The sequence below is a fragment of the Syngnathus typhle genome, linkage group LG8 (assembly GCF_033458585.1).
Source record: "Syngnathus typhle isolate RoL2023-S1 ecotype Sweden linkage group LG8, RoL_Styp_1.0, whole genome shotgun sequence".
In the NCBI taxonomy this organism is placed as follows: Eukaryota; Metazoa; Chordata; class Actinopteri; order Syngnathiformes; family Syngnathidae; genus Syngnathus; species Syngnathus typhle.
Window position 1 is genome coordinate 8,342,532 of NC_083745.1, and position 23,930 is coordinate 8,366,461.

At 41.7% G+C, this 23,930-nt stretch overlaps 1 protein-coding gene across 1 annotated transcript in view; it reads right to left on the reverse strand.

Moving 5' to 3' along the window:
* Positions 1-23,930, reverse strand: part of itga9 (integrin, alpha 9) — a 36,659-nt gene that overhangs the window by 8,324 nt on the left and 4,405 nt on the right. The window contains exons 4-18 of the mRNA XM_061285338.1: positions 23,756-23,879; positions 22,692-22,759; positions 20,838-20,967; positions 20,674-20,759; positions 20,536-20,598; positions 20,107-20,244; positions 19,728-19,833; positions 18,640-18,734; positions 17,791-17,881; positions 17,451-17,496; positions 17,222-17,373; positions 15,964-16,124; positions 4,302-4,454; positions 3,542-3,618; positions 2,494-2,641 (exon numbers count right to left, since the gene is read on the reverse strand). Coding sequence (XP_061141322.1) covers positions 2,494-2,641; positions 3,542-3,618; positions 4,302-4,454; positions 15,964-16,124; positions 17,222-17,373; positions 17,451-17,496; positions 17,791-17,881; positions 18,640-18,734; positions 19,728-19,833; positions 20,107-20,244; positions 20,536-20,598; positions 20,674-20,759; positions 20,838-20,967; positions 22,692-22,759; positions 23,756-23,879 — 1,638 coding nt within the window. The remainder of the gene's footprint in view (positions 1-2,493; positions 2,642-3,541; positions 3,619-4,301; positions 4,455-15,963; positions 16,125-17,221; positions 17,374-17,450; positions 17,497-17,790; positions 17,882-18,639; positions 18,735-19,727; positions 19,834-20,106; positions 20,245-20,535; positions 20,599-20,673; positions 20,760-20,837; positions 20,968-22,691; positions 22,760-23,755; positions 23,880-23,930) is intronic.

Here is a 23,930-nt window from a genome sequence, read left to right on the forward strand (position 1 = left end):
AACAGAATGACCTTCTGCACAGCATAATGGAGAGATCATAACGTCATTAGTAGCTATTGTTAAGGATTGCTTCATTTTAAACGAGTGTTACATTGTACAAAGCAGAGATGACACACACACACTCGTATACTAATCTTGACGAGTGGGTAAGTTGGCCGTGCTCCAGGTTGTCTGTTTGGAAGCTTGTCTAAACAATATGGAGCTCCACCGGCTGCACTGTGTAAACATTCAGGCCCCGACCCCGTGAGTAGTACGGAATCTTTTAGCCAGAGGTTCACTGGGAGGCTTTTGGCCGAGCCTGTGTTGTGGGAGCATGGACGAGGGTGGAGAGACACAACTGAAAAAGACCCTCCCGGATCATTCTGCAGGGGGTCGGCCTTGGAGGATGAGGTCTGAATGCACACATTGCTGCCAAGTTTTAAGAAGCCTGTTGAAAACACTTCCAGTGAGCTGCAATGGTGACACATTTGTATGATCCTTACTTGGGTTCTGCTGATTCAGCAGGGTGGGGCAGGGTACCTCATCATCATTAACTCAATTTAAACAAGCTTCTCTCTTTTGGGGGTGGGGGGCAAGCACAAGTGGCAATGATGGAATTTCCTGTATTCCTCTGTGCAAACAGCACCCATCCCGTGGGGCTGTGCATGCAGTGCACGAGGGAAGACGGGCTGTTTACTCATCACCCACCTGGCAGTCCTTGAGCAAGAACAGAGCACAGAAATGTCCTAAAGTTCCTCCATGGGGAAAATGACAAGATTGTTTATTCAGCGCTTCTTCACTTTCTGTCGCTTGCTTACTTTGTTAAGTCTCACATGAAAACACATGCACGCACAAACATTGGGATTCTCACAAATGTCGGGCCCCAAAGTGTTATTTGGACTGGTTAGTGTTGTTTAGCGTCATCCCAAACCTCTCATGGAGGAAACTCATCAGGATGACAATTCACAGGCGGTGCTGTTTTTTTGCATCGCTTCAGCATCTGTATGTTTATACAGTTGGCTCTCCAATCACATCTGGCGTTCCACAGGGTTCTGTTCTTGGTCTCCTTGTGTTTATCATATGTCTTTCTCCACTTAGCAATATTTTCTGTAAATATAACATCAGTTTTCTACATATACAATCTATATCTTCACTAGATCCATGTCAGATGCCACATTGATTACAAGATTCTGCTCCTCACTATTAAAGGACATCCATAACCTCACTCTCTGCACTCCTACACATCACATCAGCCCGCTCGCTCATGTCCTCCATGACCCTCATGTGGTTTCAATCCTTTCACAACTCTGCCTCCCCTCACCTCTGTAACAACCTCCCCCAAGACAATCACAATATGGATTATGTAAGATATAGTACCCCTGCTAGTTCTAAAGATAAAATGCATTTCTTCCATTCAATGTCATGTACCTATCTACCCTAAATAGTGGGCGATGGGAGCCTGTAATAATAATAAATGCCATGAGGAATTGAAAAATGGATTGAGTTTCTGGTATATGAGACCTAATGATATTCTTGGGGGAAAAAAACAAACACACATACAGCAGACGAATGCAAATATTTCCAAGAATTACTAAAAAAGGAAGCTACTGCGGCACCACAGTAGTCCCAGCAGCGTTGTCCAAGCAATTGGCTTCCACAGCTTTCTGACAGATTACATTGCAAGAACAACAGTGAGCTAACCCCTCCTTCTTAAATCTGAGGGACAGACAGGTTCACGCTGGGTTTATCGTAGGAAATTACCTCTGGGGAGGACTGAGAGTTAGCCTCAGCTTTGCATAAATACAGCACATATCATTACTTTGGTCTTCTCCTGTAGTAATTAGAAGTATCTCTAAGAGCTTTAAATCTGGCCAGTTTGTCACCTCTTCATAAAATTGGCTCCCTATCTCCTCAGTACAGCAGGTTACCCAAACTATCAGGTTCCCGCTGCACATGAGGCTCTGTGAATCTTGGCAGTCTGATAAATGACGTCATAAGGGGACATTAAATTAACTAGGGCACTATAAATCTGCTTTTCTAATAAAACTTGCCCATACCTCCGGTTCTACTGAAATAAAATTTGATCTTTATTGTTATTTTACATCATTGGATGTGAGCCTTCATCCATCACTTGGGTCTGATGACAGTCTGCAGATAGGATGTGGTCCCTGTGTAGCATCCAAGAGCAAACTGATGGGGTGTCTCTGCGCTCATATAGATTTGAGCGCTTCCTCTTCCGACTGACGTAAGCGAAGGCAGAGGTTGCCACTGTGAAATCCATTTGCTATTAAGAAAATCTCTCCTCCAGGTATGGCAGGAGATGGTAGTGGGTTGAATTTTATTGTAAAGGTGACATCATGATGGATTTCCATGATGAGTAAAGTGAAGCTCTAATCGGATATTGGATATCAGTTTTTTTTATCTCCTATTGCTTAGCCTACCATCATTGTATTAAATCAAACTTTAAGGGTAAAATGGAAGAAAGAGAAACAGCCAGCCAGGCGAGGAACTGACCTTCTGCCAGAAGTTGATATAGAAAACCTCCCGGGAGAAGTTGAGATAGACGTTGGTGTCGTAGGCGTCGTCACCAGCATTTGAGATGGTCAAGTTCAACGACACGTTCCTTACTCCTCCCAGAGCCAAATGTGGCCTGCTGTGTGCTCTGATTGAAACATAAAATAAACAATATATCAGCCAATAAACTATTTTCTAAACAACTCTGAGCAATGTCACAGAGAATTTCTGAAAGGTCATTCACTCCTCAAAAGCCACAACGTTCGATGATCTTAAAGACTAATGACAGCTAATACAAGTTATAGAATTTTGGCTTTTATGAAGATTATTATGTATTTGATCGGTTTTGATGCTGTTCCTAAAAAAACTAAACAAAACAAAAACAACCTCAACAATAATCAAGCTCTTGCCAGAGAGGCAGTTTTAGGAAATAATTAGGATTTTCTTTTTATTCATCTGTTGTATTGGATATTATTAGACTGCACCTAATGTCCTAACTTAATATAGTTGATTTAATGCCAATTTTTGGACCACAAAATATAATGCACACATTGTTTGATGTCAAACAAGTCATACAATAGTAAAATGAATCCAACATTTTATGGAGGTGTCTAATCTTCTTGCATGCCAACAGGTGGTTTTCACTAATGTAAAAGAGGGAGGATGAAAGTAAGAAAACATCTGTCTGAGCATTCAAATAAAATTTCCACAGCTCCATAAATAATATAAATGACAAAAAGAGAACATCTGAAGAGAAGGTAGCAGAATTTCTCTGTCTTTCTACAAGCGTATGCTATTGAGGCAGGGTTGCTTCATTGAACTGTACTTTATAATAAAAATGTTAAAAAAGAAACCAGCAAGACTGTCAGTGAGTATTCATAGAGTAATACGCCATAAAAAGAGAGGGAACACCCTGTGCATGGAAAAACATATGGATATCCTCCAAGCATGCGTCATGGACCCACACCCACAAGGCTGATGTCTCCTCTTTGCAAAAAGGTCCAAAACCGACTTAATCAGAACAATGAGGTAGTAGTTTTGTTTTTACCCAGAGAGCAACAGCTTCCCATGGAGACGCAGGTCCGCAGCACAGTCGTCGGAGAGGCAGTTCTTCTCAAACCAAGTCTGAAGAAGAAACACAAAAGTTCACAAAGGCTTCCTCAACTCAATCTAGGGGGCAGTGTTGCACTGATGTCGGACTGCCAGCAATGGGAAGGTCTTGGTTATTATATTGAACTTTTTCATCAGTCTTTCTATGATCAGGTTGATTCATACTGAGAAACTTCAAGAGCAGCAGGTCAGAATGTTCTTTAATGCGACATTATCGATTCATTATAGATAAATGGGTTTTGTGGGTGCTGAAAGACATAAATCCTTCCTTTTCAAGAAGTGCCGCCCATCTTGGAAGCATGTGGACCAGGTTAGAGTTGGTGAAGTGAAATTAGATGAATCTGTCTTTTGAATTAAGAAAATCTTACACAGATAATAACAAGCTAGTAACTACCAATGTAGATCTGAATTTCTGAATTTGTACGGCTGAAATTCTGAGATATTTTTTATTTAGTGGCCGAAGCAACAGCGCCTCTGCTGGCAGCAGTGAAGTATTACACCACACTTTGATGATTTGCCTGCTGATACGTCCGTCATCATACTCAAATAGTATAGCTTTGATGTTGGAACAGTTTGTAATTTGGTTGAAACCAGAATAATTGGCTTTGGCCACAAAATAAATGCACTGCATCATTGCAAATCAGCTTGGAGAAGCCACAACAAGACTTGGCTCATGGCCATGTTTTATTGTCTTATACCTCATTCCTCACTGCGATCTTGTTTCCTTTCCTCCACCGAAGCACAGGGGTGAGAGCCGGCAAGTCTCGGTCCTGATGTCCACTCAGTACATGCTTCCCAAGGCTGTATGCCACCTCAAACGTGATGGCTGTGAATACGTCCTTCACATCCTTCTGTTTAAAAAAAAAAAAAAAAAGGAAATTACTGTGAATTCTACTCTACCAAAAGAACCAATTGGCCTCTTCATGGTCAAGTAAGGAACAATTGTTTTCTTATTGAACAATAAGGGATCCACAACAGTTTGGAATTTTAATTGTATAATTATTTTAAAAGAAATACAAAATGACAAATCATTAGTAATCCAACATCCACGGATATGAAATGAAACATTTTGCAGACGGACAGACTGATGACACACAAATGAAATACAATCCGGTTTTCAATCAATGACTGCAGTGAATTCCTGCAAAACAAGATCATCTCAATTGCTATTATTGTCTGATTTACTCAATTCATCAAGACAATCTACTGAAAGTAACGCAAGCGAAGCCGCTGATGAGGACGTTCGGTGTAATTATTCTGAACACGTGCAGCACTTTTTTAACCTGAACTTGTGCCTATGAGAAATATCCTTAATCAGAGACCACGAGAGAACAGTTTGTTTTGGCATCGGCTTTGGAAACATGTTGAGACATGGAAAATAGAGCAACATCTGATCAACTCTCATATCTTCATTAGATGACAGAATCATCTGGAAAAAAACTCTTTTCATCTCCTTTGTCCATTATATATAGCGAGTGGGTCAGGTCAGACTGTCTCAAAGTCAACAGTACAACCACGCAGAGGCTTCATCAGTAATCTAAGGACGATGAGCCAAAATCCACAATGAAAACACCCAGTTTCCGGGCATCACACACTCAATTTTGCCCACTTTCACAAGATTTTCCATTGACCACCCACCCATCCTCTTTACTCACACAGGCACACAGCCAGTCTGGGCTTTTTGAACATGCTGAGCATCACGAGTGGTGAATCCACCCAGTTCATCAGCAGTGAGAGAGTAATAGCAGGAAACAGCACTCATTAGAGCAGGACATGAACAGACAGAAACAGATTTGGGTCTGCTTTGGGAAGCGGTGTAGCACGCAGATAAAGAGCCCGCCTTGAGATGATATCACTTTATTATTTGGTTGCCGACAACAGTGAGTTGCTAGTGCAAAAAAGGGGCTTTGTAGAATGATTTGAGCCTTGATTACTATGATACTGTACATACAGTGAAAACACAGCTGACATCATTCAATTTGGTTTCCAACACTCGTTTTCAGCAAAACTATGATTTAAAAGTGGAAACATGTAGATTGAGCCATTAGGGATGGGTTCCCTTCGGTTACTCAGTTGGACACCTGAGGACCAAAAGTCATTATATGTCACTTACTCTACTGATCAATATTAATAAAGCAGCTGGCCAGAGACAGAGGTCAGAGTTCAATCCATCAGTTGGCCATCTGAGATTCATGCCGCATTGGACAGAGATTGTGTTGTGTTGGGTTTTGCTGCTGTTCAATTGGAGGGTGGTAACATGACCAGTGTTGGAGCCATGAGAAATGGCGGCAGACTTGTCTCCACCCTCAGTAGCCATTAAACCAGCATGCTTCTAATGGCCCCTGTGTGAACTGAACCCCCTGGGAGTTCATTGCTCGGGTGTGGAGCCCCGAAAGTCCCTCTGCTTATCTCACGTTTTCATAAGCCACATGAGAAGTAAGGCTTTAGCGAGGAATGGGGCATAATGACTTGAAATTTTGCAGGCTGAAGGAGTGACTTTTTGGACCACTAAATAGGCATAATTATTCTATTAAACGACTATGCTGTGAAGGGATTTCCACATTTCTTTTGAACAGAACATTCATTAGATACAGACATCTTGACAAGACGGCCGACTGTTAACTGAGCAGGCTTACAAGCTGGAATCTGTCTACTAACAACAAGTCTTCTGAATTTCACTTATCCCTTGATCAATGCTCACAATTGCCACCACACCCCTGGATCAAACACCTCCCGATGTTGTGCCGACATCACATACAAGCATTCTTGAGCACCAGCTAAAAAGGCAACTCGGATAGTGTTAACTACAGGCTGAGTTGATGGAAATAAACTTAACAACTGTTTAACGCTAAACAGTGGACAACAGAAAGCTTGTGCGGGGCCTTTCTTACATCAAAAGACTCCTTAAGGGTCAGATGACAGCATTTCCGGGAATGCGATGCTTCTTTTAAGACTGCTTTGATAAAATAATTTGAAATGCGGAAAAAAAAAAGGGGAACAAAAGAAGTCACTTTTAAGAAAGATGTCACACTGAAAGGCTACAGCTCATCTTGATCTCATATGACTTCATTTTTCACGAGGTTATCATGCTGATCATGGGTGTGATGTTTTGCTCAAGATCACTTCAACAATAGTCAAGAAGATTAGCAATACATTAGGATTCCTTCATCAATTTGTATCGGACTCAAATCATGACTGTCTTAACGGAAGAACTCCTGACGCCCATTAGCTTCAGTAGTGACACAATGATATGTGACATTCTCCAACATCTTAGTACAGGAAGTGCAGCGTGTCGGAATTTTTAGGGGGTATTTTGTTGCCGGGTCATCTGACAACTCCTGTGACATGGTACTTGACCTCAGTCAATAGGATGACCGTTTAATCCCTGGCTAACACAGCAGCATGCCAACATGACATGAGAGAAAGCGAGACACTTCTATTGCTTGACGAAGAATTGCTCGTTGAGCAGAGCCGGCGGCACTGCTGACTTTTGACATCTACTCGAGGGAGTACCGCAACAAAATCAAACGGACATAAATTACTCCAAATCTTGAGCCATTTGAATAACCTAGACAACTAGATGAGTATTAAACATTTCTATTTCCTACATTGTTGTGTGTATACTATATAAAAATGTCACAATTACTGCATGGTGACTGTAATCCTCTGTCCCCATCTCATCACTGACTTGTTAATGCTTCCAGTCACACTGTGTGCAACCCAGCAGGAACTATTTTCTTTCCAACTCTGCTTTGGCAACCGTAAGCTCTCAAATATAATATGACAAATGTACATGTTACCACAGTTGTGTTTTTCTTGTAAGTGCTCTTTCTTTCCATATAGTATGTATTCATGAAATTGCAGGAGGTTTGCCCTTCGTTGGGTTATGAAAGAAAACAGCTGTGGCACAGAGCTTTATCGACACCACCACCTCACTCTGGAACCGAGTTGGAGCCAACGCTTGGTGTTTATGTTCACACACAGAGCCAGCGTATTTGGTATGTGCTCACTCTACAATCGCATAAACAGAATGTATGTTTGGACTCAAAAGGCTTCAGTGAATGAGGCTTATTGCAAAACTCCACCTTGGTATTTCTCGAGAAGCTCGGATACTCACGTTAATCTGATCGGCATAAGGGTAACAAACCAAGCCCGCCCCCCCCCCCCCATAACCCGCCACCCCCTTTGGGTCGGAGTTTAGCTCCACCGCAGTGGTTCATTGGGAAGAGTGACGTCAGGCTGTAAGAGGCTCTGATCTTTAAGCGCCTCACGCTTGCCTGAAATGCACAAGAGCTCCTCTCTCAGCCAAACCCTCAAAAGCATATGGTTGGATCCTGGTCATGGGAAGTTTTATTAACTTGCGAGGGAAACACACACAAACCCTACACTCCTTATTAGGACAATAGACATTTGGATGACTTGCAGCTTGAGGCTTTTTCATTGGAGGGCTGAACGCCAGAGAATCTTAGACCGAATGGAAAAAGCTTTTGAGTTAAGTGATGAATGAATCCAGCCTGTCCAACGTTAGCGTGAGATGTGTGTATAATGAGACGTGTATTACTAGCAAGAAAAAAATCCAGCCTATACTGTACTATGGCACAATGTCCAGAAATGTGAAGAGAAGTGGTGTCCTCCACAAGAACCACAAACCTGATTGAAGACGTGAGAAGTCTGGACTGGACTAAAGTGGTAACGGGAAGCGATGTCTCGGGGAAATGATTCTCAGCTCATGTAGGTGTGTTTTCTAACCGCCCAAGTTGCTCTTGAGAGAATTCATTGGAAAAAGTCAAGCACTGAAATATGATCAAATGTCACCATTTAAAAGTGTCACACTGCAATGATAGACTCCCAAAAATGGAAAGTTCTCTTGCCCCAAAACACCCCATAAACATATCATTCATTCATCGACACTATTTATTCTGTCCAGGGTCCCAGCACGAGCTAAAGGAACACATCAGACTTAGTAGGATTGGTCACCCGTCAATCACAGGGCAAGTCAGAGATTCGATTCCCTGCCAACATGTGAACCAATCCACCACAAAGGCCCGATGGGAACAGAAAATACATGCATGGAAGTTACCTCACCAGAAAATGTCTGATCAGAATGCATTCCATTACAGTACTTGCTTATTCCACAAGCACTTCAGTCACCACTCAAATGCAGTTATTGGTGGATAAGTCAAGTGAAGTCATGCGTTCTTGTTGATGTGTTTCATTTTGTGCCAGTACATTCTGCAGTCGGTATGAATTGACATACACGTCAAAGCAAAGAGCCGCCACCTGCATGCAACAGTTGGCCTGTTGTGTCAGAGTCAAGGACAGAGCGACTGGCTGGGTTTCATTCAAGCTGTTCTTATTCTGACAGATTCTGCAAATACATATGCATGAGTTTGACCAAAATAGCTTCCTACTTTTCCTAAACTTAACCTTTGCAAGATTCAAGGGCTTCTAAAATCGCACAACGCTGTTTGTAATTGCAAGCCTGAATACAAAAAAAAGCTTACAAGCCAACAAAACATGGACTTGGACTTTGGAAGCTTGAGAGCTATTGGAAAGTCCAGCTCACACCAGATGTATGTTTTGAAAAACTTCAACAAACATCCAACACACGATCAAACATTCGGCCTGTCTGATGTGAGTGGCCGTCCGTGGTAGGCAGAGATGTTTGTCCAGCTTCAGGCATTACCCTGATAACCTCCAAAACCTGCGGTCCATCACAACATAGTGAACATGACACAATCCAAACAAACTGAGCATTGAAGAGGTCAGTGCACACTGTTCCCTTTGCAGTACTCACGTTGTTTACTTACTGCAATGTATTATTAAATCAACTAATCATGTTTAAGAGAACAAGTTTTATTCACTTGTGTCATTTTTTCAATTGATCCACAGTTATCGCTGCGTCAATTTTTTTTGGGGAGCTATGTAGTCTCTGAATGCTTTTTACTTCATTTGATTTATTTGTGCAGTTCTCCTTTACACTACCCACAAATCAGAAAATAACAAGTTCAGCTTTGCTTTTGTTTCATTTAGAACCTTATTTGGTTGCGACTATCCATGAAAAGGCAAATCTTGCAAAATGCAGCGTGTGGCAGTGTTGAAACACATCCTATGAGCAAATACATATTTCCTCCTGACCATCACTTAACTGACGGAAACCATCTGGACTGTCATGCAAGAAGCTGTTACACAATATCAGGCATGCGTGTTAATAATTTGCAAAAGTGCTTGAAATTTGCTATTTAAAGTCCACGACTGGAACGCAACTTTTTTTTTCTTTGCATGCAATGTTGTGGCAAAGCTGAGTCAACAAAAACCTGCTGGGTGCAGATAAGGCGCTAAACCTAACATTTACACTTTGGCAAACGGATTACATGTATATCATCAAATATCACAAATCCAAATGATGTTCAACTTTTATAGCCTCGAATGCATCATGAAGAAGGCATTCAACATTTGACCCTTGGATAGTGAAAACCACAGCTGGGTTTCATAAAAGAGGAGAGCTAGGTGCCTGAAGTTCCAGCTTGAAATAGGCAGATGGAATGAGCTTAGGCTACCGGTCAAACATACCAAAATCATCTGCGTTGTTATTTTTACAACATTCTATCAACAGCTACTTGATTCAGCGCCAGCTACCACAGTTGTGTTCTGTACCAAATGAATGTGAAGGACTGCCAATCGCCTATAAATACACAGATGTGATTTTCTCACGGCTTTCTCATTCAACCCTCCTACATTTTTGATCAGGCCTATGCTTCTGTTCTATTTTCAGCATCACCGGATTTAATTCTGGAAATGACCCCGAAGCAGCACGGTAGCAGAACCAAGAGGTGGGCTGGTCAAAAGGTTTACTCTTCCAGCTTTGACATTCCACAAATTCTTAACCCAACTTATTATTGTAATCATCATTATCATCATCATCATTAATCCTTCACTTCTACACAGAAACATTGGCGATGAGTGCACTGTGGAGTCACGTGCAACAAACTAAACTAAACAAAAGACCAGAGTACAGATGAGATCCTTTTAAGGAAACAGTTCCTAACAACGGGTAATCAAAGAGTCCGGTCACCACTGCAGCAAAGAGCTCATAAAAAAGGTAACTAATTGTGTCCAAATAAACATTTTCATTAGCATGCAAGCAGGCAGTTTCATTGTTAAATAATTCACTCAGCGAGCCAAAATTCTGTTGTTGTTTACAAAAGGATCCCTCTAAAGACTTCCTCACTTTGAGAAATTAACTTCCTCCAACATGGTGATTAAATTTAATCTAGAAACAAGAAGATCATTATCTCCACACTCATGCAACCAGTTAAAACTAGCCGGATACGAATAGTTCCGTGATACAGTTAGAAAAACTCGAGTGTGATGATTGAATCTTTGGGAAAGTTACCTTAAAGTGCTAAATGCAAAAGAAAGCTACAGGGAGGGGCAGCTTAAAAAGTGCAGTGTTTGTGTTTGAGACCGTTCCATCCTGGTGATGGAAGAAGGCTCCAGATGCTTCCTGGAGCTGATTTCGTCACTCAGCGCAAACGCCTTTGGCCACTCTGCTTTACTGTTGTCATTGGAGACATTATTTATGGGCCCAACCCCAATAAAGCTACAACACACAAACGTGATGGTGCTAAACATCCTTCAAGAGCTCTCTATGCTGGATATAAACAGATATCTCACGTATACATTTTTATGTTTACGTTTCTGCAGACGCTGGCTTTTAATGCAGGAAGCAGAGGGTGATGTTGATATCTACAATAACAAGCAATAAAAAAGAGAAGTGGGAAATGATAACACGGTCACGGCCATGTCTCCAAGTGATGAAGTAATGGCAGCCCCCCCCCGCCCCACTCTATAGGATAACAGGATTGTGCTCTCTTTACTTGTGTTTCCTTTGCCGTGGAAGTTGAGGAAACAAGGCGAGAGAATCCCCCTCATTGTGGCCAGACTTGGCCACCCATAATGTTTCCTTGCGGTGGCATCGTGCGGTAAGCATACAGCCAAAATCCTGCAGAACCATTTTGCCCAGCTGCCAAAGTCAACAAAGTCAGCCAATCGGCGCAACTTTGGGTCAGTCAGATTTGGCCATGAATTTACGATGGCATGACCAAACTCGGTAGAACGATCCACGGTAGAAACGACACCTCATTAATGACTCGATTGCACATTTATAAGAACGTCAGATGTTTTACTGCAAGGGGGGAAAAAGAAAATCGGCTGGTTGTGCACTCCCAAAACAAGGCTGAAGAAGAACTGTTTCACATTCCCTCTGGCACGACCATGTAGGGAAATCCTGGCAAAAATATTAGTCAATGCTAAATTTAACTGGGATAATTCATCTTTATAACCTTGTGATATAAACAGCCGGAATTTCAGGACAAAGCACCAAGTATTAGCCATTGACGTTTTCCACTTTCGATATTGCTACAGCACAGTTTAATTATATTCTTTAGACACGATGCTTGACGTGCAGCCGTGTGTGACAGAAGACAGCTGGATATGATTACCTTCCCGCTACGTACTTTCACTGTATCAGCTCTCTCGGTAAATGAAACCAAGGGGGCGGCATCAAGGGAACTGCACGTTTTGGGTGAGTCTGTATTTTGTCTGTAAAGCGGCAAACAAAGCAGGCAGTGTGACAGCAGGCCCGGCTCAGGGCTCCCACGTGCCAAGCGATGCCGTCTTTGAGACTTGATCCACATGGGGGACTCTTTGGGAGGTTGTTACAGGAACTGCTGGTTTGCTTTTCTCTCGCCAGGGTTTCCTGTTTGTCTGTCAAGAGAAAGCTGCTAGGTGCCAATGACATGGAACATTTGAACACTCACTTAAAAGGAGTGGATTATAGGATTTCAAAGCATCCATTTATTTGATTAATTTAAAAAGATGGCAACTACAAAAGAACCAGTGTATACTGTAAATAGCGACTGATACACTTTTCAATTTTAACATCTGAATGGCGCTTTTGTTCCACAACAGAAAAACAAGACTTAAAACTGACTACAGTGGAAGTAACCCCTATAATTCCAAACAATTCAGAATACAGGAGTCAGAATCTTTGAGTTCATATGCAGCCTTTTTGTTGAATTTGTGTGACAGCTATTCCCCAAATCCGCCTCAAAAGTAGTTTTAAAAGATGACCATAGAAAGATATGCAAATATACAAAACTGAGGTGATGTCGCCATAGGTATTATCTTATAATTTATTATTATTACTAGTCAACAATTGTGTGACAGTTAATAATTCAAAAGTCTACACTGTAAATAAGGGTTTTGTGATTGCAACAGTGTGCGCTGGTAATAGATGTTATTTTTCTATTTTCCTTTGGAAAAATGGTTTGGAAATCTGAATATATTAAAAGTGAAATTGTCTTCAGCCATTTCTTGACAAAGGCCCATCATTTTCATGATATAGCACTGTTAATTACAAAGCAACAGTAAGTCAAGGCGGTGAGAATAAGCCCATCAATGGAGTTTAACGTACGCCTGTAACCAAAGGAAACAATGGTGATATCGTATTTTCCCCGTGGCCGGACGTAAAAGACAAGTTCCACAAACTACAGCATTGCAATGGTGCCAGGCAAATGTTAGTGGGGCACTGGAATATAGGCCAGAGCAAAATGCACGTGTTGGGGTGTAGCAAGCAAGACACTTACAAGCTAAATTAAACGGACAACTGTTTCGAGCAGGGCTTTAGCAGCCTATTTTAACTCCTCCTTGGAGACTGAGATGCATCCACTGACCTACAAAACACCAGTCAATGTCCACAAATGCTCTTGCTGTAATTTCAAGGCACACATGCATGAACCTATGATGGACTCGCTGTAACAAAAACACACGTATGACGATGGACACTTTGCAGTTGATGTAAACAATCCATAAGCATGACACGTGACCAGAGAGAGTTCAGGAGAAGTGCAGAGCACCTAATAAGGCCTTAGTTGAAAGGGGGTTGTTGGCTCGGACGAGCTATGAATCAAATGAATCAAAGCAATGCAAGACATGTAGACTCCATGCACAGACATAGTGAATAATAGCTATGTTATAGTGAGACAGGCTGTTTATATCAATGTCACATTAACACCGCACCTGTTGTGCCACTGAACATTCTGCAGATGAAGAGCACACTGAGCCAGTTCTCAAAGACAACTATACAAACCGCTGTACCACAAACGCATCACTGTGGCGATAGGGCAAGTTCAAACAACTTGCACAAAAATACATCATTGAGCAGCTAATAATAATAATAATAAATAATAATAGTGCAAATCATCTTCCTTACTCCACCTTCGCTCGTGGTTTATTGTACATTACAGTCCATGTTTGCTTCTATTCTATTTTTAGAATTGAAGGGTTTCATTACTTACATTTGTGCATGAATACGCACGGAACCAAGCATAACAATGATGTTTTAGTGAAAAGTTGCCCAGTTTGGGCAAATACTCTTTCTAACTTTCTATGTGGTTTCCTACTTCATGTTCACAATAACATGGCGGTCTTAAGAATGTTGTCACCTAACACGCCAGGTATCTTTAGTAAAAAGAGATATGCATATATATTTTCATTTTCAGTTCAATGTCCACATCTGCCAAAGTTTTAAGAGGTGTTTCTTTTGGCCTAATGTATTGAAAACTCGCCACCCCAGAAAAGGACGTCAATTATTCCAAATCATTTAAGGCAACAAATCACGATGAAGAATTTGGCTTGCCTGACAATATGACTCAGTGGCACACAGCACCTCTGGTCATTCAAATCCTAATTACTCATAACTGTGCAAAATCTTTTTTTTCCCCTCCAAACAGGGGCAAAAGCGTGTGAGTGGTTTTATTAAGCCGAAAATAACCAAACATGGACCATCTGGATGGCTGGTATGGCGCAAGTCCATGCCAATGAAAACAGGTTGAAAACGGTCAACATGAAAGACTTGCATAATTTCAGCAGGTAATACTGAATATGAGCCTCTGCATGCGGCATACCTGCTGCTATGTTACATGTTTTCACAAAGTGTGATTTACTGGTCTAGACTTTCACTTGAATGGTAGAAATTGAGCATGTCTGTTCCGGTCCGTTGGATTTTTCTTTAACGCTGTATAATTTTACTTCATTTAAATGGTCATTCAGGACTGGTAGGTAATCTGTACTAGCTGGCTGCAAATATATATTTTTCAATTGCTAGCTCAGAGTCAATGTTTAGCAACTTTGGCGCGTCACAGTTCAAGAAATCAACTTTGACATGGGGCCGACATAAAAGCAACACAAGTCTCAACACCCTGCTGAGGCACTCGACCCTGTTCACTGTATACAAAGACTCCCTGGTGAAGCTTCCAACCCACCCATAAGGATGCAACTGGGAAACCAGATGCTTTCCATTAGTATACCGCTTCTGGGGAATGGGCCTACTGACTGGTTGATGTGGGACAACATGTGAGAAAGATAAATGACTCCACTGGTTAGGAAGAGTCCTCAAAAGGGCAAGGACATCATCTCTGCTAATGCTGATTCTTTAAAGTTTAGGACAAACACATGGTGGAAAAGAAAAAAGAGTCACACCAGGTCATTATGTGTGCACCACTTCATCTTTCGCTACGACATCCAGTCACCTATAGATGTGTCGGTGTTGATACAACACATACACAAAAAATGAAAAGTAGCAGTGGAACAAAATATCAACATTGCGACAGACGTATGGATTGAACAGTATCATAGATAAAGCATGAAATATCACTATTTTTCATTTGTGCTGTGTGATGCAAACTATTGTGTCTGTAGGTCACCAAGTAAAAGCTTGACAACACAACTTCCCACACAAAAAGTACAAAGAGTGCTCTGTAAAAAAATAAAATGGTCATGAATTTTACAAGCATGCATTATGGGCTTCCGTCTATAAGAAAAGGAAGCATGGCCGGTGCCCTCAGGACGTGGACCCTCCCTGTTGCTGCAAAACCTAATCACAGCGGAACACAATAGAGGGACTGTGATGACAAAAGCAACTTTGTTTCTGTCTTTTTCTGAGACTTGTACACTTGAGGCTAATAACACAGAGCCCTATGACAGCATGATTTCACCAAGCGCATGACTGTTACATTAACCTCAGCAACTGTTGGTAGGGAGGATGCCAATATTCTCAGAGCACGTCCATGATTGTGAATTTTGCTCGCTTGTATTACAGAGCGTAAACATTTTAACTGGAAAAGTGTGCACTTGGCCTCCAAAATAAACAGATGAAGATAAAACAAACTTCTGAAGGAAATAGTTCTAATGTCACATTGAGTGTTTCCGTCGTGGGAAAGAAACTGAGAGACTATTTAAGGGAGTTAGCAAGAAAGAAAACAAGCCAACACGAAGAACCAGACAGTCCAAACTTACTTTGACATAGGCAGTGAAGCGCTGGCACTTATCATTGTTGACGTCCAGGTTGAGCTGCTGGCTTTTCTGGCTGATCTGAGAGCCACTTTGAATGAAGTAGATCCGTGAAGGCAGGTTTTTTTGTCTCTTGTCCACATCAGCCGTCAAGTTGTACAGCAGCTCTAAACCGGATCATACACACAGCGTCAATTGAATCCAATGGGTATTAATCTGATTGGCATTTAGAGTGGTGATTTTATTTGGAGATTGTCATCTCCGAGGTGACTAATAAAATGAGTTATTTTGATTCTGGGATGAATGAAGCAGAACTTTGTGTAATAACAGAGTTTAAGGTGAGAAGATGATGAAAAACATTGGAAAAAGGAAACCAATCCTCCAGCTGGTCAAGCAGACGATGTTTTTATTACACCCCGGCTGGTTCCACCCCTGGCTTTAGTGATGGAGAAAATGAACAACTACTCTCATTTTGAAGAGGAATCACAAGTACGAGGTCAAGTGTTACTGGCATTTCTGAGAAATCTACACACACGTCTCCTGTCATTCAAGCTCCAGTACAGTGAATGAATCAACCTCAGTCTGTAGTAATTGCTTCACAGGGTGTTAGACTGCTAAAAGACTGGGAGGGGCAACAAACACACCCAGGTAGGACCGAACCCCTCTGTTTCTTCCATCCAGTGGAGCACCATGAGCTCACTCTCAAGGAGGCAAGGTTGCATTGTGGACGTCACCAAACACATGGCGCTGCACTTTCCACGCGCTTTGCCAGATGACCAAACAGAGGGGCTTTATTCCGGCAAGCGCTCATTATGCAACACGTCTCTTACTCCCCGGGGGGTGGGAGCTGGGAGACACCGCACCCAAACACTAGAACAGGACAGCACCTCAGCGTTCAACGCCACCATAAGCCCTCAGCAAAGACTAAGCACACAGACTCTCTTCCTGTCCTGGCAGAATCAACATGATCTTTCTTTAAAAGATTTCTTCTGTTTAAATGAGCAGCAAAAGGTCAGAAAGTAAGATTTTTACTTGAGCAATAGCACCAGTAAACGCCTAATGGGATTTTTGGCTTTCAACATTATTTTCACATTATCATCTGAATTGAGAGCAGGCAGGGTGCAAAAATGTTGATCTTCAGCTGCAAAAATTCTCAAGTGTTTCAAGTAGCGGACATTCGTTTTGTGGAAGTGTTAACACACTGTGGGAATACAATGGCGATGGACTGTGTGTTTGAAACTTACTGATGTTCTCTCAGCCTCACCTATTTGTCCAGGAAGTTGTCTTCCATGGAAGCGCATGCAAACGGTGATGTTGAAGCAATTTATGTTCTGGCCTTCGTGGCACTGAGGTACAGAAATGTTGATGGACACAGGCAAGAAGATGGAGACGTCCACTGTAACGACAGGCCGGGTCCTTGCACCACAGGGATTACGAGTTAGTGTAAATAAAATAAATAAAAAATAGACTGCTGCTTTACCATAATTGCTCACCTTAGTAGCACCACACTATCCGTCATGAAAGCTCCAATAGTGATATCTGCAACAAGAATACGCCACAAAGATTGATCATACGGTGTGTGACATCACTCGATACACACCTGTAATTGCTAAACAAAGAACCACTGAGAGTCATTGTGGTTCGGATTGAGGAATGCTGTCAACAAAATGCCTCTGTCACGAGTCTATTACAAGAGAATGAGGGCCAAAACTTGTGACTATGAAAAATGAAATGGTTAATGGTCTTTCCCTGTGTTTTTGAGGTTTTCATTCGATCTTTATGCAGTGGTTGGGGAAATCTATCAAACCTCAATCCCATCTGATTCGTCCCTACCTGTGTATCCATTACCGTCCATGTCTACATTGCCAGATATCGCCTGACCAAACATCTGGAGACCAGGATTGACACTACGCCCAGATATTTTCTGTAACACAAGATAGCACCCATTAAAATAAGTTCAAGATAACATTAAGACTGTGACACTTGCACCCTGCTTTATGTTTGTTTTCCCACAGTGACAGATTTAAAAGCATTCGGGGTCGAGTCAAAGAGCAGTCATTAATAAAGAATAATTAGCAAAACATGTCAAAAATCGGAAGAGTGTCCCAAAAGTAGCTTTTTATATATATCTAAAAAACAAGTGGCGGATCAAATACATTCATATGGTACTTCAATGATATCATGATAAAACACAACGACTTTTAGCTCTTGACTGTTAGACTATATCACATCTCGACATCTTGTGTTAAATACCCAACCGAAATTACAAATAAAATGTTCTCATGAGCAGACCTTCAATGCAATGCAGATGATTATGAACAGAACAGAAACACAAGCCTACTTTTTTTTTTTTTACAAATTACTGTAATACAGTCAGCACTCTCATCATTAAAGTTGTAACCATACATCAGTATTACGACTAAAGCGAGATGATCCAAAATGGCTTGTGGGGTTACCCAAGTAATTTTCAGCATAGAAGTGCATTGTGGGTTATAATGGTCATAGCTCAGTTAAAGCCTTTTCAGGACTAACATTAATTCCCTAGACCACATTCTCCTCACAGTTCTCTTTTAACTCAAGTTATTCGACACACATGCATGGTGCCCATATGTTTTCTATTTAAAATCCAGCACATAGCCTACATTATACATGCATTGGTGCACATTAATGGCAATGTCTCACCATGGAATATTTGCTGATGATTCCTGTGGCATCCCCGTGATAGATATAAACAGCTCCTCCATAGTCATCCTCTTTAGGAGCACCTATGGCTACATCTGCAGGGGAATTGAAATACAACAATGGTAGACTGTATGGTTGTGAAGCATTGAGGCTTGGGTGTGCGTTACGTTGGACAGTACACACTGGGGCCACAAACAGCTAACTGTAGATAGACAATTAAGTGTTGTTAGTGGCTAGAAAAAGTTGGACGATCTTCTGAGGGAGTGGAAACAAGACTATAAAGTGCTGGCAAGAGCAGTTAAATAACCATATCCCATTTCCACAAATAAAACACATATAAGCTGAAGCGAGAATTATAAAAAGGGATAGCACGTTTGAGTATCCAACACACAATAATTAACTAATTATGACTCAACATAGAAGTTATCCTCATAAAAACAATTATTTCTACATATGTTGCTTGAAATTGAATGGGAACACTGTCAGTCACTCAGATGCTTTGGCTCTTTTTGCCATCAAGGGGGTAATTATAATGATGGGTTATTAGATGATTTAGAACTGACTATTTTTCCACGACACACAAAAACTGTGCAAGGCTGCATGCCGAGAGACTGTTGAAACTGGAAAATAGTGGGGCATGAGAAGGGTGCCAGGTGGCACACCGAGAGCCAAGCCAGGTAGAAGCCAGGAAAGTAGCCATATTAATAAAATGTCAGAATGACAGTTTGAGCTATAATTTAACCAACTTTGAAAGTTGGACAAACAATAATTTGTTCTGAACCCTCATCAGTTGCTCGTCTTTTAGAAGCTCTACTTATTCCACGACGGTGAGTAAAGCACAACAACAGTAGTGAATGAAAGTTAGTGAAACACTTCCTTGATTGCACAATTAATATTTGACTTGTGACTCAAGAAAATCTGCAAATTATGTGAAGGCTAACCAAAATAGATCTCTTGAGCATGCTTTGTCGTCAGAAGAGCGATATGGAGCAAGCAGCAATTACTTGATGGCCACTGGACCACCTGAGCCATGCTGCCCTACGTTGGCCCCTGATAAGTGAACCGTGATGCTATTACTTTACACTGACCTTGGTAGCCATCATCATCGACGTCTCCAATCGAGGAAATGTACTCTCCAAAGTGGGCGTTGTAAGCATTGTCTCCGGTCAAAACGGCCTGCTCCTCCATCACCCCCTGAAAAATGATATGCAAGCACGCAGTGAGAAAAACAGACACACAGAACTCCTGATGTGAAACGAAAACTCAGAAAGGAATCACACAGAGCTCTGAAGCAGAATAACGTCTGTGTTTGGTGGTAGGAAAAATACTGCCCACATAACACTACCGGAAAAAAAAAATCTACAGAAGTTGCATGTGAAGACTGAGAGTGTGCCGCCAGTTTGGAAGCAACTTCAGATTTTTGAAACATGTACAGTTCACATGATAGAATTGTGCCAACCCACTTACATTGCCCTTGCTGAGGTACACAGTTACGCGGCCCTCATCCCGTAGCTTGCTGTGCATGGGTGCCCCCACCAGCAGGTCTGACAGACCGTCCTTGTTCAGATCAACTGCACACAATGAGGAGCCAAAGTAAGAGCCCATCTGGAACCAAGCCGAGCCACAGAGCATTGGGTCAGATCACAGACATTTTTTTTCCTATTTCATCTTTGACATGCAGACAGTCTTGACTGGTGGTATGTTCCCTTTTAACAACTTAAAATTAAATACAAATAGAAAACATTAGCTACATTAATTAAAAGTACATTTTGATATAAGATAGTCAACATCATCAACATCACATAAATCTATAAAACAAGGCATACAGTAGCCTCGCCATAATAATCAAAAACAGAAATGTCAGTGTGTACATTTAAACCACATTTGAAGCCATACCATTTTCCCTGAGGCTTGAAAACTCTTCACCAACGACACGCCATCAATTTTGAAAATGTAAACCTGAGGGTGGAAAAAAAAAACATCAGTCTTGCGGTCTGCACCAGATAGAAAACAGCAGAAAGATGAGGTGGCTACCTTCCCACTGCCGTTGTGCTGAGGCGCCCCTGCGGCTATGTCGATCACATTAGGTGAGGAGAAGTGTCCAGCAGTCACAGCATAGCCTGAAAACACATTGGGGTCAGCTGTTTCATTTGTTAGACTTTTATATTCCACATTAAGACATAATAGCAGCCTCTCACCAAGATAGCTGTATCTGTGGGAGTCGACATCATCTTTGTTTGGACTGTAGAAGGTGTCAGACGTCAGGTTGTAAACCTTGATTGTCCCAGTCCAGTAGTAAGACCCGGGGGCCCCCATCACCACCAGCTCCTGTAAATGAACCCCCACCACATTCATTCAGATAATTCTCTCTTTGGGGTCATGAATTACCTTTCATCTGCACAGCTCAAGTGCCTCGGGGTGAAATTTTGGTTAACCGAAGGCCACAAACGGTTGCTGCTAAATCAACCGGTCGGAGGCCAAGAAGTGTGACGAGGAATGTGGAGCCCGTGCAAAATTGACAGCTGCGGGATGGCTTGTTCAGTCACGGCTTTGCACCGCGACAGCTTGGTGCAAACGTCGCAGTGAGCGGTCAGTGACAATAAAGGCTTGCCACACATAATCACTTCCAATGTTTCTCTGACAGTCTCTCTTTTATTGAATTGGGCTCCACACAAATATGAAAACAAAAGCAAACAACATCTTGCTTGGATGTGTCATCACCTTATTGTTGCTCAGTCACGCACGCGCACACACACTCACACACGCAGTCCGAGCGATCCGTCACAGATGCCAAACATCTGGTGACCGGTGAGCTCGGTGCAGATGAAGCCAAGATTTAACAGTTGGACATCCTTTGAAGGAATTCCATACATTCCTTTAGGAGCGAGGGCTTGTTGGTGGGGGTGGAGTGTCATTCAAACGACTAAATAGCTCAACAGTGAACCTTTGTCGATTCAACTGTTTGATGATTTCACTTTTTGTCCATTTCAAACTACATTCTAAACACTTATTTGAAATGAGAGCAAAAAAAGTTACATGATATAAAACCATCTATCTATTTCTATTCAATCTGCAAACCGTTTAATCTATGTCGTGCATTTCCACAGTTTGATCTATATTGTGTTTTATGGAACAACAATTCTCAAATTGATTGTTGAACCTGGGCAAAATGCTCAGTGCACTCCCAATGTTATGACAGGGTATTTGTTATTTTCGTTTTACCACAGTTAACTCATGTTTGTGTTAAATGACTTACCATTGGGTTTCAATATTAGCTGGTTAACTTATTTTTTACACTTGTATAACTGTAATGTGACACAGTAATGCAGCTGCACTCAGTAACCAATATGTATAATAAATAAGACTACTTCAAACGTCACATTTGATTCTCCAGAGACGGAACATGCATTTCAAAGAAAGACAGGTCTGTGATGGCCTCTGCTTAAATTGGCTCTGACTGCAATGTGAGACTTCTGAGCACCATCGGGAAAAAATTATATCGCAAATGTACAGACAAGCTAATGTCACATTTTAACATATACCTTATATGGACTCGACAGTATATTTCACAGAAAGACGCAACTGGACCGCATCTGTTCTACTCACTTGGGCGACCGTTTAAGGATGGAGTGCTGTACAAAAAAGCTATTGTGCGATAGTGGATGATGTCATCGGTCAGCAGTGCATCCCCCGGCCCCGCTATTTTCAGAAAAGGGAAATGTGTGTTTTCTTAATCGTTTTTATCGCGGGGAACCACCCCAGAGGTGAGGAAAGGCCGCTGCAGCCGGCGGAAACATAAAATTGCAGTTATCGGCGACATGGATTTCTTATTAAGTTTGAGATTCGACTTCATTTCACAATCTAACATAAAAAAAATCCTCTCATGATCCCACAGAGTCAAAGAAGAAAAATAGAGCCTTGCAGTAGTGTTCCAACAAAGTAGAGTAAAAATAAGTAAGGAGTCATTTTATGCATTCGCGATGAAAACATGAAAATACACATCACTGCGTGTGTCACGAAGATTAGGAAGATGAACAAGCACCGTTACTGACCTCTTTAAAAACTCCCGCTATCCCAGCTTGGCAGGAACCGTGCTCTTCCCCATACTTCTGCTTATAATCTGGACACAAAAAAACAAACCACAAATTATTTCACTGTGTGCTTGATCCAACATTTACTGGAGTTTTCGCTCTTTCGGCATTCCATATGGAGTTAGTCAAGGAGCGGGTCACATCCAAGAGGAATCTGGGGGAGCGGAGTGTAGGCAGAAAGGAGCCGCGCAACATCCAACGAGACCACTCAATTTGAGGGGGACGCTCTCGGATTACAAAAAAAGCTCAACTCGGATCAGCGTAAAATGCACGGTAAGTTGAATACAAGACAAGTCACAAGTCCGCTGCTGCAGACTGGAAGCGAGGCGAGCGAGTTCGACCTGGTGAACGTCATTGGCAGCACAAATGCTGTGAATTTTTCACAATAGAGGCGAACAGATACCCAATCTCCTTCAAGGACTGAGCAATGCATACTTTTGACTTTGTACTTTTGTTGGCCTTGTGGAGGGGGATCACAATTCACTCTACCTGTTTTCAGAGGCTCAAAAACAGATGTGCGCCTCTGTGACGGCACCATGCACGCATGTCACGTGACTAGAATGGGACTACACATGCTAGTAGTAAACAAGTTGCTTCCCAAGATGGGTGAGAAGTAAAAACAATATTTATATATGAATCATCCTTATGTTGATAATAAATGTCCTTAGTTGCAGGCACGACATATAAATCACATCATTAAAATCGAAATAAACAAAAGCTGTCATTATCATTAGACCATAACACTGGATGATCCAAAAGCAATTTGGAGTTCAACCAAAAAGTTTCTGAACGATTTACTACGTCGTGTGTTCTGCTTTTTCTTTGGCTTTTTTGGTGATACCACCACGGAAGGATTTTGGTGAGAGATTGTGTGATGGTAACCATAGACTCTTAAATGGAACTTATTGCTGAACAATCAGAAAAACATCACTGAAGTGCAAATTTCAGTTCCACCAACAATATGGTATGAATTTACTTTATTTTAGTTTTATAACACAGTTGTTCAAGTGGTCCACTTTACGTACCTTCGTAACATGGAATGAGGGGTTGCGTCCTGCCCTGGAGAGATGGCGGGATGATCGAACAGTATCCATGCGGCAGGATATGCTCCGAGTCATAGTAGACGTTTTTCCAGCGGTGGGCACAGGCCTGCAGAAAATAAAACTTTTGCTCTTTTAAACTGTCTACAGAAAGCAGATT